We start from the raw sequence: 17,574 nt of genomic DNA on the forward strand, positions 1-17,574 counted from the left end.
AGGTTACACCCACCCCAGGCCAGCCAACTCCAGCACCACTGCACCTTGATACGGGTGTGTGTGTGTGTGTGTGGATGGGACTTGAGGTAAGGACAATATTCGAGTTACCTTTGCAGTGAAGACAAGTCCTTAGTGACCAAAGCCAAGACGTCCATTTCACCTGACAGACAACACCTTCTAGCAGCAAAAAGTCCCCCCGCCCCAGCACCATGCTGCAATATCCATTCAGTGCTGGCTTGGAGGAGAAGAGTGCTTCTACCTAATCTCCAGGACCAGTTTCTAGAGCGCCTATGCATGCCCTGTAGGTGATCCATCCATCCATCCATCCTCTCAGGTAACACTTGACTTGTGAGCTAGGAAGGTATCACAGCAGAAGGTTTGATTTCTTATTCAACCATACAAGTTATTCGCAACAGCGACAACCTGTCAGAAACCCTATCAGAATGTGCTGGTCAGTCTATCTGGCATGGTATGAAATTAAGCAAAGAACCGGAAGTGGAAACCAAACATTAAATAAAAGGCTTGACTTTTATTTAAAATAAAATGCATTTATACATAGTCTTTAAACCACAGACCATCAGAACACAACACTGGTGATTCCTGATTATTCCTGGGTGGGTCAGGAGCTCCCTTATTATTAGTCTTAATTCTGCCCTGGTGCAACGTATCGGGATACCGTGACTCCAGGCATTAGAGTTATTAAGGACATTGTGGCACAACTATAACAAAGTCATACTTAACTTAGATAAAAATGTATTGTACTGCAAATTTTTTTTCTAAATTGCTATCCGTATCTTTTAAAAGCGCAGTATAGATAACGTGGATACGCTAGATCTATGCAAAATTCTAGTTGGCTTGTGAGACTAGTTAAAAAAAACTGTACAATTTTATAAAATTTGTGTTTTTACATAAGTTACACAAAACCTATACTTCATAGACCTTTACTTCATACGGTAATGAAAAAGTTTGCATATCATAGGCAGACAGTGAGTATGCTGGTGAATACTAAGAGGGTTGTAATACAATACGGTGTAAAAATAAAAAAAGAGACAATATAAATGATAATCAAAAGGAAAGTTAACAAACAGACCAAACTAAAACAGACTAATGGAGGACCATTTTTAAGGCCCCCATACAACTATCTTCAAAATAATGTCAGGCATCTGCAACTGTCCTGATTTGTGTAGTGTGAAAATAGAGATCAAAATTCTACCCAAAGGTAGGAGGACTTCAAAAAAACATGAGGTCAAATTTACAGTATTAAAAAAAACCACTAAAGAAAAAAAACATGCATTAAACATGATAAATAGACTTCATATAGTTTAAGCCCTGGATAGCTTTATAGTAGATGGCTTAGAGTTCTCTTTATAATTTGGCTAGTTTAAGTCAGTCAGATCTGATCCTGATCTGCCCATTGTGTCTTGTGTCTGAAGACCAGAGGCAGAATTTAATACAGGATATAGCCCACATACTGTCTTTTTATAGCAGAGTAACGGAAGTGCTCATTAGTGCACATACATTAACTGGTCTGGTAATGCAAAAATTTTCATGATAAAAAAAAAAGATACATTTCAAGCTTACTTTATTAAGCAGCATATTTCAAATAACAGCTTTTGAAGTTAAATATTAATATGGCCATGGGGTTTCTCTCAGTATACAGTACATCAAACTCACACCCAACCGCTGGTAAGTTTGTAGAACATCTCTTCATCTAAACTTTCATTCTGGTCTTTCGCTCGCGTTGACAAGAAGATGTAGCCACCAATGAACTCATGAACCACTTTGCAATCCACCTCAGTACAAATGAAGGACACCCTTACATCATCTGCAAACTCTACGGTCACCTACAGTACAAAACACACCAGATTAGGATAAGCAAGGTGGTCATCTCAACAAATTATACCAACTTCAAAAGTTCCCCCTCTCCATTCCAATGCTTCTCCATTAGCCCAAATGTAGTCTGTATTGTCTAAATAAAAACAGTTATGTAGCTTAAGGTTGGACAAATAACAATATTTGTTTCAACATTTTAAATCTCCCTTACCCTGCATGGAACAAGCCTCCCTTGTAGCAAACATAACTGTTTATAGTTTCATGCTTGATCTTCTGTGTCTATTTTCTGATGAGAAAATGTTTGGATAGAGAATTTGCCCCCCAAATTACTAGTTCACCCCCAAGAAGCCTACTGTGGTTCTGATAACATCTCTCATTTGAAGTCTTCAGAAAAATCTCCTTCCAGTGATGTATCATTTATTTACCTCTTAATGCCAGCAGTGTTGTTAGCTCCCGCAGTAAGACTCTGGTGTACGTGAAGCCAACAAGTTACTTGCAGAGCATCTGGACAACCTGAGATACCGTGGCTTATGGAACTGGTTAAAAAAAACCCCCCAAACTGCCCCAAAATTAAAAGCTACTATTAAAGCTACTATTAAAGTCAGCCTCTGATTGCACTAGGGTATTCATCTGCCCGTGCCCTTTAAATAATCTTCCAGTGAGAAGTTTTAACCAGGGTTTGCACCTGCAATGTGCTGGTGGAAGGCTGTGCACATATGGTAGAGGACCAGCTCAAAGTTTACCCAACAGCATCTGACACTGATTGTCATTAGTTACACACAACTCTTAAAGTTGTGCTGCACATAAAAAAGTGAAGACTAAAATAACAGAACGAAACCTGGTTAATTTAGCTGTACGCAGTAAGCAGCACAGTATTACTCTCTTAGTCCGGACGTGTGATTTTGCTTAGGTATCTTGGGTTGTGGCTGTGTATTTGCACACAGACTAGAAACATCTGCTGAGTAATACAGGTCTAAGTGGAGTTTAGTGAAAAAGGTCACTGAATAGCTTTTTAATACTGTTTTTTAAAGATTCTCCTGTGGGAGTCAGGAGGCGCCTTTCCACTGACTTTAAGAGAAGTCAGGATAGGTCCCCAAATTATAAACATTTACTATACATTTGAGCTAAACAACATCTTCCTGGAAATAGCTATGCAATCACCAGGTCCACCTAGATGGGGGATGTATGATATAGTACTTGTTTCTAATAAAGTAGTAAAATCTTAAGTTGATTCCCTATAGTGTACAAGAAACTCTTGCAGATGCTGTAAATGAATTAAGCTTACACAAGACTGACCTGCACTCAAAAATCCTATGCAAATTGTCAAAATCTTGGACTCAAATGAGAGAAATAGTTTATGAAACCAAGCAACGTCCTCCCATGCAACAAAATCAGGTGGAAACCTCAGGTTAAGTCTGTTCTTAGAAGTCACATGTAGTTCTTATTAAAAAGAAGCCTTACAATGAACATTTGGGCATATGACAATGTCTCCCCAGCTCTGTAAATGCAGCCTTGTTTACCATTTTTATTTCCCAGTTTACATTCCACTGTTTCATGTTGCTGAATCGCCACGTTTTAATTGCATCTCCTGTGCTTGCATCCATTCTTATCAGTCTGTTATAGGCAATTCCAATCAGCTCTTCTCTCTTGCCTCCTTGAAATCTGTATCATTTAGATTTATAAAAGATAAACCTTAAACATATGCAGAAATGTTGTGCATTCAGTTACTGAACTGACTTATCAAACAAGCTGAACCAATGTAATTTTCCAGTGCCGATGCAACTTATGACATCAGAGCCACGGAGAGGATCAATAAATGCAGAAATAGCTTAAAATCCTTCCACAATCATTTAAACTTAGAATTCTAAGTTGTACATGCAAATAACGTTGTGCGTGAAGTTATAACTATGCATACTTGAGCATTTTACAAAAGTTGTTTCTGTCTAATATCTAATGGAATATCTAATGGAAGCGTCAGATAGAAGAGAACAGTTTACGTGTTCGTACATGACATGTTTCCTTATTTTTTAGCAGAACCACTGACCTGGCAATAAAGTGTGTGATGCCAAATTCCGGTAGAGACTGCCATGCTTGAATAAATCGCATCTTGGCTTCAATTAGACTCATCTGAGCGACATTCTGATGGGCCTCCAATATCCTGGCTGTGATCTGAATGTGATTAGACACAGTCTTTAGGCAACCGCTCTATGTTTGAGATATTGTGTAAACCTTCCCCGCTTCCTTCCCCCCCCAAAAAAACGACATGCCCAAAACCATGCATAAAATATTAAGAATTTTCTTAAGTAAATTACACAAGTTAAGTAAATTAGACTGTCAGCCAGATGTTCTGTAATTCTAAACTGCCCTCATACTTCACACACTACCGGACATGAAACGAAGCATGTCACAGAAAATAGCTGCCATGGTTAATAAAGGATAAATATGGAGCTGCTTTTACCTAAGCACCACTAAACATTTTTTCTGTACACAGCATGATTATAGATGCAAAGGATTCGGACACACATTCAACTTTAAGATGCACAGTGAGAATCAATTCCTGAAATGTACATTTCTTCTATAAAAGGATTCTTATTAGCAATTTGGCAGCATAAAATCACTGGGGACCATCATGAAAACTAAAAGAGTTATGTTCCTCTAGGTGTTTTGTTTTGGGACGACTCTCCATGTGAAAGGGTTTTAAACTATTTTTAAAATTAAATTTATCTGAATTTTAATTTATTTATTTTTACTGTCACTTACCAAGTCTCTTATATAGCCTGGCTGTAGATGACAATGCGAATAAAAGAAAAGGAAGCAGAAAGAAAAAAAAAGCAATCAGAAATATGGCAACAAAGCAAAGAAAAAAGTGTAAATTATCTGCAAACTGAAGTTTAAGCAAAAAACATGCAAATTTTCTTAAGAAGGAAAACAGCAAAAAGTGAATGCAAGCATGAAAAAGGGAACAAGGAAACGTAGAACCTTCCCTCACACTCTACAGCCATCAAAAATTAGGAATCTCATTCATCTAGAATGATTTATTTATGTTTTATAGACGATTCAGAATTCTACCGGTGGCCAAAGTTAAGAATAGAGTGAAAATTCCCACCTTCACCGTTCTTTCAAGGTCTTTGGTTGAATGAGACTCAAGTTTACTCATCTTTAGAGCGTGCAAAGCCATTTACCATTAAAAAACTCAGTAGCTTCTGTCACTTCAGATATGAGGAAAAGATCCCCACAGTACTCTCAGAGAATTTATTAAAAAAAAAAAAAAAAAAAAAGAGTGCCCAACACAGTCCAGTGATGGCAAAGATTCTAAAATTACACAAGCAAAGCAAAAATTAAAATTGCCATCTGCTTTGTGCATCCTCTTTTCTGAAGATACACAACACTAAGGACTGCAACTGTAAATGCAGTCTTCAGTTTAAATTGAACTGAAGGTTTCTTAGATGTAAAACCACAAATTCATTGCTCTGAGCAGAGTAAATGCCACAAAACCAAATTAAAATTCACACATTACTATTTAAATACTATGAACCAAAACAGCTTGCTTTTGTGTTTCTGTCTTAGCACTTCCCAAATCCATTTGCAAACCTGTACTGCAGATGTCAATTGACAGTAAAACCATGAATTGATTAGAGGCTGGTTTGTAAACCAAGCGTCCATTTTGCTGTCTATCACTGCATCCCTAAGCAAACCAACTCATCCAACCGATACAATAATTAAAACATGATCAATATGACATTCACATTTATATTGGCCTATTGAGATCATTAGTCCAATAATGATATTTTATGGGTTAGTGAAAACTTGAAATTTATCTTTAGCGGATCCACGGATGTTGTAAATGTACATTTCAGATAAATCTGCACTCGGTGAGAAGGTTTTCCCTCAAAATTACCTCAATTTAATATATTACAATAGTTTGGTGTTCCTTTTTAGCTGGCAGTCTACATTCCATGAATTCCCTGAGGGCAGCATTTCCTCCATTTCCCTCTACTCCCCCATCACATGATGCTGTGGGATAAACAATCTCAATGCAATCTTACACAACCGCCAGGACACCAAGAAGGAAACCAATAAAATGCAAAAGGAGCAAAACTGCTGAACATTCTTGCTGCCTTTCTAAATGAAAGGCTCTATTTATACTTAACTAATCTTTGAAAGGGATCTGTGGCTTCCATCAGAATTGTTGGCCTGGCTTTTTACAAGTCTTTAATTGCTATCTCCTATCTGCACTGTTGCTATTCTTAACCAAGATTAACCTATTGCTTCTTAACCAAGATACAAACACACTAGGTAAATCTTACAAGTTAATATTTTTCCTAGTGTCTATTTTACTATGCTCAAGTCTATAATGCCTTATTATGTGTTATAATTTGTTATATATGTAATCCTTCCCCATCCCCATGGATATAAAGGCTTATTCAGAGAATAATAAGGGCTATAGAAAATGAAATTCCACTGCCAGGAAATCATACTGTGCCAATAAATAGCTACATTTTCCTGCTTCTTTGCATGGCAGCCCCTTTTCTGACATCCAGAGATCAGATTCAGACACAGTAATTTAACTATAGTTTAACAATCAGTATACTTCAGTTTACTAAATCATTAAAGAGACACTGAGCAATGCTTTAGTTGTTTTTGCAGCTTTAGCCAAATACTGCATGACTTTGTGCAATCCATGTATTTGTTTATTTCTACCACAAAAAATCTGACTCTACCATGAATTGACTGGATACAGATTATCACTCAAAAATTAAATCACAGTTCTTTAAAATGTATATTTTCATTGGTTGGTATTTCATTTATTAACAAGTGTTGGAATAATGCAGATAAAACATGCATAGTACATTACAGCAAAACCCGCATGGAAAGCTTTGTAAACAATGGGAATCTAAATTAACCCCAAGGATTTCTTTGCGAGCCTTGTGCAAGTAACCTGAACTAAAATCAATGATTTACCATGCCACATACGTCCCATTACGTTAATATTAAGAGGTACGCTGACCAACGTATTGATGTGCAGATGTTCTTTTCCATGTACCATATTATAGAAATTCCAAAAATGTGTGTAAAATAACTGACCCCCATTGTTCAGACTCTGGGAGATTGTCAACATCTGCTATCTCATTGCAAATCTGACACACATACTTTGAATAAAATTGTTAAGATCACTGGCACCATCTGCTCTAATAACTTAATATTGGATCAAAACCACAAAGTAGCTTTATACGTGATTTTAGTAGTACAATGGGCAAATTCTGTTAAAAAGCATCAACATCTGAAGTACCTAGGATGAAATCCTAACCCCGCTGAAGTCATCTACTGACACAACAAAACTCCCATCGACTTCAATGGGGCCAGGATTTAATTCTTTGGGTCAAAAGCAAGATTTCTGGAAAAAGATTAAAAGCCCAGTACCTGTTTGTTCTTGTACTTTTTTAGGTAGCGTGGTGAAACCAGACATTCTGGATTAATGTCAGTGGTGACTTGTTCTGGGATTAACTGTGGATCTGGGTTCAAATGCTGCATCTTCAAAAATGACAGAATATTCTGAACTTCTAAATTGTACGAGCTGTCTGCCATGGTCTTGCCCTTGGAAGCTAGCCTGCAGGCTGCCATCCAGTGCGCGTACTGCTTCTCCTGCAATTTAAGGGGAAGGGGTGCTCAGTAGGAAGGCAAATCTTTTTTCTGTTCAAACAAAGCTCTGCTGAATTTTTCAATACAAGAATCAAACCGAATCATACAAAGAGATGTACAATGAGTCAAAAACCCAACCAAAGTGTATAACAACAGAACATAAGCAAAAAGAGTAAGGGCCAGTCTATATACTATATAGTCTGTATTTAGAGCATAGTGTCTATATTTATACCTATATACACACAATACTATGCATGGGTCAAAAGATGATGAACAGCTTATCAAAATGTAAGCCATAGTGGATGAGTGCATTGGGGGCAAAGAGAAAAACATATCGCCAGTCACAGACTTACGTTATCACAGCGAAGCCAGATTTCATTCATACCATCTGCAACTGGAATCAGAAGTTTGATATTAAACTTCTGACCAGAGATGTTTACATCAGGGGTAACCTCGCATCCTGTAGTAAAAAAAGATAGTGATTAGTGTGTATGCAGATACACAGGCTCTAAAAAACCCCAAAACACTCCAGCCTAAGGATACTAAAACAGTGTCCCGGTGATATGATGTGTTACAACCTTGCTGAATACACACCATACTTTGTTTTTACTGCAGGTAAAAATTAGGGGAAATTAGAGGGAAAAGTACAAACATGGAGTTGGGAGCAAACTTGTATCTTCCAGACAAAGCCAGAGCTATTTGCTTGATTGCAAAGGGTGTGGTACTGCAGAGAATAATGAAAGACCACATTGTGGGATTTAGCTAACTGTTTAAATTAGACTCCAGGCTATAACATTTAATCTTCTGTGGTGAATCATCTCCAAGCCGAAGGAAGGAAAAATGAAGAGCAAGATCTATTTTGAGGGAAAGCAACAAAAACACTACACAAGTCCAATTAAATTTGGCATTACGAAATTTGCTTGACCCTTCATTTCTTCTCAGAATTAACCCAATAGTCTAGTCTAATAATTCTCTTGTACCTAGTTTAGTCTACCTAGTCTAATAATTCTCTTGTAACAGCAAAAACAGGTGTGAGTTGGGTGTCACTAATCAAAAACTGTCATCTTGTAAAAATTATGTGGGTTGGCTATGCTGCTTATATCTTTAGTGGTGAGGTGCTAGTTTCCCTCAAAGTTGTTTGCTGAAAAATCTTAAAATATTTTTATTAGATGTTAGGCATTTTGAGAACTCCAGTTTCTTGAAAACATCCAAGTTAACGTGGGCTTCATTTCAACTCAGTCTCCAAGATTCTTTTAAAATGCAGTCAGAAACAGCGACGTCAAAAGCTCCCAAAAAGGTATTCCAGGCTGCACATCTCCGTAACTATGGTCTGAGATCATTTGGCAGCCTCTCTGGTATTGCCTCCATGGTAAAAAATTAAATCTGTCAGTAGTTTCTGCTGCTCCACAGCCCTCTGAGCTGGAATTGCTTAGCTCTGAATAAAAAAAAGGCCAGTAGCCTTAGGAATCCTAAACGTAACATTCAGGTCTTGCAGACTGTGTATGAGTAAAACTTGTGTGTTTACACAATAGAGAAGAGGCAATACTGCTATTTACAACTCGTGCTGAAGTTTCTAAACTTGTTTTTAGGGCTTTTATTTCAAGAAGTCCATCAATAAAAAATAAGATTACAAAATATATAGCTCCTATATGCTCTAACTTATTTTTGCTTCACCTAAAGCAGTGGTTCCCAACCTGTGGCCCGGGGGCCAAAAGTGGCCGCTGGGGCTTTCAAAGTGCCCCTCCTCCCCCCCCCGGCTGCAGATGGGAGCTGCTGCCTAAGGATCCAGGTGGAGCGTGTTTCTGTGGGGCTAAAAGACCAGTGCAGGCTCCTTGCTGCAGCTGCCCTTCCCCTGTCTATAGCAGGGAGCACGGCAAAGTGCTCTGCCTGGGTCCCTAGACGCTGGGGTCCCTGCTGGAGTCAGAGAGAGGGGAGCACTGATCTGTCCCCCTGGTTGCAGAAGAGAGCCACTGCCTAGGGACCCAGGTGGAGCGCACAGGGCTACGGGACGCATGTGGTTTCCCTGCTGCAGCCAGGGAGATGGGAGATCAGCGAGAACTCCTGTCTGGCTGCAGTGGGGAGGGGCCTCCTGGCAGAGGCTGGTGGCCTTTCAGGGTTGTAAAAATGACATCTGTGGCCCTCGAGCCAAAAAGCTTGGGGACCCCTGCTCTAAAGCCGGGCACATATACTATCAATTAGAAATGGAGATCTCAACAATGAGCTTTGAACATTTTTACTGTGTGAAAACAGGCTGTGTTTTCTACAAGGCTTCTGATCCACACAGCATTGTTTATGCTATTACCACCATCGCTTATTTAGAAATGTATTTTTACATCACACTTAAAAACCTCAGTCACTTTTCCTTTAATGCTTAACACTAGAATGACATCTGAAGTGCAAAACAAAAGAAATGAATGTAAAAATGTAAGGTGACAATGACAGACTTGTTTGGATAATGTTACCAGAACAGCATGCATCTGTCCTTACCTCTTAAGTTCATTTGGTGAGCTGGAGTTCCATTGGATTCATCTTTGCTTTTATAGCAGGAAATGGATGTATCTTTGAAGGTGCACCAGTACTGCTTGTAACCTTTTAGTGTCAGTTTCTTAGGCCTGCCAGACAGGTTAATGATATTACTTCATTAGATCTAAAATTCACTTGGGTAACAGTGTTTAGTTAAGGGACACTGCAGGTAGCTGGGCTTTTAAGTTCATCTGCTGTACCTTAAACATGTCCCATATTGAAGTTCTTTTGAATATAAGAACCAGGTGCGCAGCTTTCCCCCTTGCTTACTTCCCCAATCAAATCTTGCTTTAGTGGGGTTTAAAACCACCCACCTTACCTGTAAACAAACTGGTACATGAGTGATCTCACTGGATCATAGAATAATAGAAGATGAGGGTTGGAAGGGACCTCAGGTCATCTAGTCCAACCCCCCCTGCTCAAAGCAGGACCAACCCCAACTAAATCATCCCAGCCAGGGCTTTGTCAAGCCGCACGATAGAAACCTCCAAGGATGGAGATTCCACCACCTCCCTAGGTAACCAATTCCAGTGCTTCACCACCCTCCTAGTGAAAAACTTTTTCCTAATGTCCAACCTAGACCTCCCCCACTGCAACTTGAGACCATTGCTCCTTGTTCTGTCATCTGCCACCACTGAGAACAACCTAGCTCCATCCTCCCTGGAACCCCCTTTCAGGTAGTTGAAGGCCGCTAGCAAATCCCCCACACTCCTCTTCTGTAGACTAAACAAGCCCAGTTCCCTCAGCCTCTCCTCATAAGTCACGTGCTCCAGCCCCCTAATCATTTTCGTTGCCCTCTGCTAGACTCTCTCCAATTTGTCCACATCCTTTCTGTAGTGGGGGGCCCAAAACTGGACACAGTACTCCAAATGAGGCCTCACCAGTGCTGAATAGAGGGAAATAATCACTTCCCTCGATCTGCTGGCAATGCTCCTACTAATGCAGCCCAATATGCCATTAACCTTCTTGGCAACAAGGGTACACTGCTGACTCATATCCAGCTTCTTGTCCTAGTCATCTGACCAAGCTTCCACTTCTTGTAAGCTTCTTTTTTGTGTTTAAGCTCACCGAAAACTTCTCTGTTAAGCCAAGCTGGTCGCCTGCCGTATTTGCTATTCTTTAACTGAGCTGAACAATTACTTGTACACTTCTTATTTTCATTAACCTCTTACAGAGAAGATTTGTTCAAGAAAAAATAAAATAAGGTTACAAGCTTGGACTCTTGAATCCAAGTACTTTTATAGGGGGCAAGTGTCAGAGTAGTTCCTATTAATGAACTGGGGAGCTGTCAAACTATTTTATAAAAAGAAGCTTTCATGAATCATGGAAAAAGGTTGTTTTTCTCCTGTAGTATTAAAAGTAATCACTTTGAAAGTTAATGCTTTGATATTTAATTAAAAATCATGTCTGTCTAACAAAAAATCAGCAACCAATCACATGTAATCTCTTTTAGGCACCTGATTTCACATGACTTATTACAGCTGTCTCTCTTGCTTGCCCATACAAAAGGGTCTCGCCAGTGAAAGGTTTTGGTTCCCTCTCTGTGGAAGTCATAGATGCTAGCTCCACAGCTGGCCACTTGACTCCACAGCTAGCCCACAGAAGCCCTTCGGGATAGTCTATTCCACCAAACCACAGGGAGAAGTAAAAGCAGCCGTCCCACATGAATGAAACCCACAGAATGCTAATCCAAGCCCCCTGCATTTTACATTTCACTACAGTGGATCAAGTATTTTAGTTGCTAATGGGTGAACTTTGAGAAAGGCCCAGGAGGTTCAATCCAGCATACAACGTCTGATATTTAAAGCACTGATGCACCTATAGTGGCCTCCCATTGGGTGCCTGCTTCCCAATTCACCACCCATTGTAGCTCTCATCGACTTTCTCCCTCTTTAACTTACCACTGGGCCCTTCCTCCCATTCACCAAACACCCCTCTCCTCCCTCATTTTTTAGAATCTGTTGTCGGGTCCAGCTATCTCTGCCACGCCCTGCTTCCTCCATTTTAAGGCTAGAGAGCACTATGGCGCTCAATAAGCCTTGAACAGTACTGTTCAATTTACAACGTGAAATGTAAAAAGGAAGTTCCCAGGAAATAGCAGGAAAACAACTGACTCCTCCTGTCTCAAGTCTAAAGGTATAAAGGCAGTAGGGAGTGAAAAGTTCTTGGTCCTGGAGGAAGCCTGGAAATGTGGGGGAAGGGTTAGGAGGAAGTCAGGAGGTGGGGGGAGAAAAGAGCAGGCAAAGGCCTGGTTGTCTAAATGATTTGTTCCCAAACCTTTAAATGAAGTTTCGGTTCAGGAAGGAGCAGATGTCTGATCTCATTCATATTTCGCCCTGACCAGTTTTCTCCAGCCTGAATTTCTAAGACACCACAATAGCCCTGTGTGTGGTTGAGGGTTATGGGAAGGAAGGCTCACTTTCAAAGTTTGCCGCTGCCACCACCCTCAGTCTCCATTTTAAGATGTTCAGCCTCTAGCCAGGGAGGGAGAGTGGGCAGGTTTTCCCCACCATTTGTCTGTGTGCTTGAGCCACATTTCCCTTTGTAACCCTCATTTTATTCCTTTAGACTGCAAAGGGCAGGGCAGGGCAGGACACTTCAGCTACCAAGTATAGTCATCAGGCTGGTAGATGTGAGGTAAATCTCTCAAGCCCCAGGGACAACAGTGCTTCTTTAATGAATTAGTATTGCAAATTCTACACTGTAAAATGTGCCAGTAGAACGCAAACGACATGCCCCATCCAAGATTGGGCCAATCTATAACACCGAGTCATTTAAATGTATTTCTTATAACAAGATACTGTCTGGCCCCATTTTTATTAAAAAAGCTCTAATAATACACGCTAGTCTCTTTATAGGCGAGGAGAGCCTTTACATTTAAGATAGTCTCTTTAGGAAACCAGATGACTATAGGAACACACATGGTGGTTTCCAACTATATCATCTGCAGCCTGTCAAGTTGTGGCAGCTTGAGCTGAAGCCATTGTCAGTACCTCAGACACACTTGGATTTTTCTTTGGTGGATGGCTAAAGAAACAGAACCAAGCTCCAGTTTTCCAAACTGCGGCAACAAATTTGACTGAAATGCGACTACTTAAAATGAAGCAGATGCTGTAGGAGATGATGATTATAGCAGAGTCTGGAGAATTTAGGAACCAGGCTTTGCCTTATAGATTTTTTAGATTTGTTTAAAGTGAATTTTTAATATTCAGAAAGGTTAAATAATTACCTTTTCTTTCCCTCTGAACATTGATCTAAGGGTTATGATAAATGATGTTTGTCTCACAACTAGAACTCTCGGTAGTGGCTAGCTTCCCAAGGTATGTCTTTTTTTTAATTAAGAAATAAGTATGTCAAACCATAGCAAAAACGAAGACTCTCTCTTTTAAAAAGAATTCACATACATGGACATAGACACTAACCCTGAAACTGTGCTGTATTAAGCAAAATATACCACAAATACCTAGACTGAGTCAGGTACTATAGCTAACTTGATAAATAAGCATTACAAGAGGGACAAACTTTTTCAGTAAACAAGTGACAGGCTACGGTTCAAGAACACAAACCATTACAAAAGAAAGGTTAATTACAACACTGTTTAGATACAGTTGCTTTTTTTCCATTCCTGCATTTAACCCATGAAGTCTCATCAAGGTCCATGCAGAGATTCCAGAATTTACATCATCTTCCTAATGCAATGGACACTAAATTGCAAGAGACGGCCATGACTGCCAAAATATGAGTCAAGAGACAGACATGACTATTCCCAGTTTCCACATACCATGATCCAATTTAAAACTAAAAAAACACGACATGCAAAGGAAGAGTGATGCAGTTAACTCAAACCTGCTCCTTTTGGCAGCCAGAAAAGGATAGGCAGATGAGAAGACCACTTGTTTGTTATTCATCTACCCTCTCAAACCAAGAAAAGCACTTGAGTGAGGTTTCTAGTTAAGTGACACAGTCCTAGTTTTAGGACAGCTTGATTAACGTACTGGCATAACATCATCATATAAACATTTCAGCACCAACTACTGGTGAAGAATAGGCAAAGCATGTCCCCTCCTGCAGCTCCAGTGGGGTTTGGGTGAGAGGGTTGAGGGAGCATGGAGCAACGAAAGACAGTAGTTATATATTTGAAGAATTGAATCACTGTACCAGAAAATGTAGTAAAGCTGTAGCTGAGTCATTTAAATAATGTTAGATGACTAGTGTTGCAGATGGGCGCTAAATAAAGCAGAAATAAACAGGAAGTTTTAAGATCTAGAGCACCATGGTATTTTAGCTACACTGCAACTATAAAGTCAATGTGCTAGAAGACATTTCACGTCACAAACCCAAGTAGTAGTGTGCCGCAAAGAATCCAGACAGTAGCACAGGATGCAAATTATGCAGTCCTGTCATTAATTATTCATTGGTATCAGTTGCACCAGTGCCTCTTCCCATCAGTACTTACTTGAACACTTTAATGTAGTCGGCAAGCTCAGGAATTGAAGTGATGTCACCCTGAAAATAAAAGATCACTCATTTCATTTGTTTGCCAGACACAAGAGTCAATTCTAGGATGGGAGGGTCCAAAAAAAAAAAAACCCAACAAAAAAAAAAAAACCAGGGCATTGGGGACAGTGATTCAATTTATTGGACTCCACACAATTACTCAGAGGCCATTTCCTCCGTTATGAGGGGAAAAAAGCTTGATACAACTTCCTCGTCCAATGTTAAGGGCCCATAGATCAGACTACTTTATTAGAACACAGTGTATTTCACAGACTGAGAAAGATAACTTACGCCGAAGAATTGCTGCTCTGAAACTCTTTTCTCAACACACAGAGTTGGAGACAACTGACTCATTAAAAACAGCCACTAACCTTTCTGTAACTGCTGTTCTTTGAGATGTGTTGCTCATGTCCATTCCCATGTAGGTGTGTGCATGCCGCATGCACCGTAACTTGAAGCTTTTTCCTAGTGGTATGTGTTGGGTTGGCTCTGGTGCCCTCTGGAGTGGCACCTTCATGGTGCAGTATTTAGGCAGCTGCCATCTGCTCAGTTCCTTCTTGCTGGCTGCTCTGACAGAGGGACAGGTGGGCAGGTCCATTTTGGAATGGACATGAGCAACACATCTCGAAGAACAACAGTTACTGAAAGGTTAGTAGCTGTTTTTTATTCTTCGAGTGCTTGCTCATGTTCATTCCCATTTAGGTGATTCCCAAGCCGTGAATCAGGAGGTGGGATCGAGATCTGCGGTGATATACTGCTTGTCCGAAGGCAGTGCCACTCCTTGTTTGTTACGTGATGGCATAGTGTGTAGTGAGTGTGTGTGTGGATGACCAACTCGCCGCCTTACAGATGTCCAGAACCAGGACCAGCGCCACAAAAGCTGCGGATGAAGATTGTGACCTCGTGGAAGGCGCTGTCAGGTGAGGAGACAAGACCTTTGCCAGATCGTAACATGTGCATATGGATGATGTAATCCATGACGAGGGTCTCTGGGCCGAGACTGGACCCCCTTTCATCCTTTCTGCAATTGCCACGAAGAGTTGAGTGCTCTTTTGAAATTGTTTGGTCCTCTCTATGTAGAACACCCAGGCATGCCTAACAGCGAGAGAGTGAAACCTTTGTTCCTCCCTGGTAGCATGCGGCTTTGGGTAAAAAAACAGGGAGAAAAATGTCCTGGCTACTGTGAAAGTGCAAGACCACCTTAAGGACGGATGTGGTCAAAGTCATACCTTGTCCTTAAGGAAGACAGTATATGGTGCTTAGAAGGTAATGGCCCTGATCTCTGAAACCCTCCTGGCAACTAAGAATACTACTTTCCAAGAGAGATGGAACAAGGAACAGATCATCCCCCCTGCATGAGCCTTGACAGCACCAGGTTGAGGTCTCAGAGAGGCAGGGGTTGATGCACCTGGCAGTATAAATGCTCCAGGCCCTTCAAAAGAATGGGAGCAAATTGGGTTAGTGAACACTATTCGGCCATTTACTGGTGGATGGAAAGCCAAGATCGAGGCCAAGTGAACTTGTATGGGTGATACTGCAAGGCCTCCCTTCTCAAGTAGAGCAGATAGTTCAGGATAAAAGGCAGGACCCTGATCCTTGAGACCCACAGCAAGAATCTCTTCCATTTTGCCAGACACGCTGATCTGGTTGATCGTTTCCTGCTATTCATAAGAGCTGGCTGTACAAGAGCCGAGTAACACCACTCCACCTCGCCCAACCATGAAGCTTCCATGCTGTCAGACGCAGCAAAGTGAGGTTCAGGTGCAGCAGGTGGCAGTGTTCCTGCGAAACCAGGTCTAGGAGTATCGGCAGGCTGATAGGGTTTGTCCTCTGACAGGTGCAGGAGAGTCGAGAACCAATGCTGTTGCGACCATGCTGGGGCTATCAGAATCATCCTCGCTTTGTCCCTCCTGACCAAGAGCAATACCCAATGAATGAAAGCCATGGGAGGGAAGACATAAAACAGACTCCCTCCCCAGAAAAGGAGGAAAACATTGGAGAGGGATCCTGCTCTGTGCCACAGGTATGAGCAGAACTGGGGACATTTTCTGTTGAGCCTGGTGGTGAACAAGTCCACATGGGGAAATCGCCACTTCTGGAAAATGACATTTAGGACGTCAAGGCAAATAGACCACTCGTGATGGTTGATGAAGGACCTGCTCAAGTGGTCTGCCAGCTTGTTCTGAGAGCCTGGCAGGTAAAACACCTCCAAGTGAATGGACTGGGCTATGCAATAATCCCTTCCTTCTGGCATAAAGGAGAGGAGCGGGCTCCGCCTTGTTTGTTTATGTAGAAGGTTGCCATAGTATTGTCTGTGAGTACGGAGATGTATTTGCCCCGCAGGGGGATTGAAATGCCTGGTATGCTAAGTGGGGAGTCCATGAGCACCAGACTCAATGGTTCACCCTCCGGGGTTGGAGTCAATGGTGCCAGTTGGCTGACAGCCATCTGGGAGCGGTCTGTTACAGATCTCGCTCTGTCCACATTCTTCCTTGTTGGGGAGCATTCCTGGTCCGATTTCTTTGACTTCTTCTTCAGCACTGGAGATGGCGAATGGCGCTGCGCCACCGATGCTCATTTTTTTGGCCACTGGGGAAGTATCATGGTGCTGGGTGGACTTAGGCCCTGGGGATACCAGACTCCTTTGCCGTTTTCTGATTGAGGCCGGTGTGCTCCTAACTGAGGAGGTGCTGGGTGTCGGGTCTGGTTGTTGCTCTGATGCAGGGCGAAGTGCAACCTCCATCAGGAGTAACTTTAGTTTATGTCCCTGTCCTTTTTGGTCCTGGGCCTGAAGTTCTTACAAATTCAGCACTTCACTGGAATGTGTTCCCCTCCCAGGCACTTCAGGAACGGTCATGTGGGTCGCTTACCGGTATTTTCTTTGGGCGAGTCGCACACTGTTTGGAGCCCTGGGATCGAGGTATACCCCAGTGCCCCAGATGGGCTAGCTCCACAGGATGGGGATCCTAAATACCTAAACTAATCTAAATTCTATTTACTTAACTATTTACACTCTATTAACTATTTACATCTAATTACAGGCACAACCATTGGTGCATCACGTGCAGAGCAAGAGAAGAA

The 17,574-nt window shown here is 41.3% G+C and overlaps 1 protein-coding gene across 5 annotated transcripts in view; it reads right to left on the reverse strand.

The window, feature by feature from the left end:
- Nucleotides 1–509: 509 nt before the first annotated feature.
- Nucleotides 510–17,574, reverse strand: part of FERMT2 (FERM domain containing kindlin 2) — a 92,544-nt gene continuing 75,479 nt past the window's right edge. For 3 of the 5 annotated variants that reach the window (XM_067554782.1, XM_067554783.1, XM_067554781.1), the window contains 8 exons: nucleotides 14,453–14,502; nucleotides 9,961–10,085; nucleotides 7,827–7,933; nucleotides 7,255–7,476; nucleotides 4,594–4,614; nucleotides 3,878–4,002; nucleotides 3,354–3,495; nucleotides 510–1,844 (listed from right to left, as the gene is read on the reverse strand). In XM_067554782.1, coding sequence (XP_067410883.1) covers nucleotides 1,671–1,844; nucleotides 3,354–3,495; nucleotides 3,878–4,002; nucleotides 4,594–4,614; nucleotides 7,255–7,476; nucleotides 7,827–7,933; nucleotides 9,961–10,085; nucleotides 14,453–14,502 — 966 coding nt within the window. In that variant the 3' untranslated portion in view covers nucleotides 510–1,670. The remainder of the gene's footprint in view (nucleotides 1,845–3,353; nucleotides 3,496–3,877; nucleotides 4,003–4,593; nucleotides 4,615–7,254; nucleotides 7,477–7,826; nucleotides 7,934–9,960; nucleotides 10,086–14,452; nucleotides 14,503–17,574) is intronic. The other 2 variants (XM_067554784.1, XM_067554780.1) reach the window with 1 other exon arrangement.

This window comes from Emydura macquarii, unplaced genomic scaffold (genome assembly GCF_026122565.2).
Source record: "Emydura macquarii macquarii isolate MOO-44397 ecotype Brisbane River unplaced genomic scaffold, CSIRO-AGI_Emac_v2 contig_1551, whole genome shotgun sequence".
NCBI lineage: Eukaryota > Metazoa > Chordata > Testudines > Chelidae > Emydura > Emydura macquarii.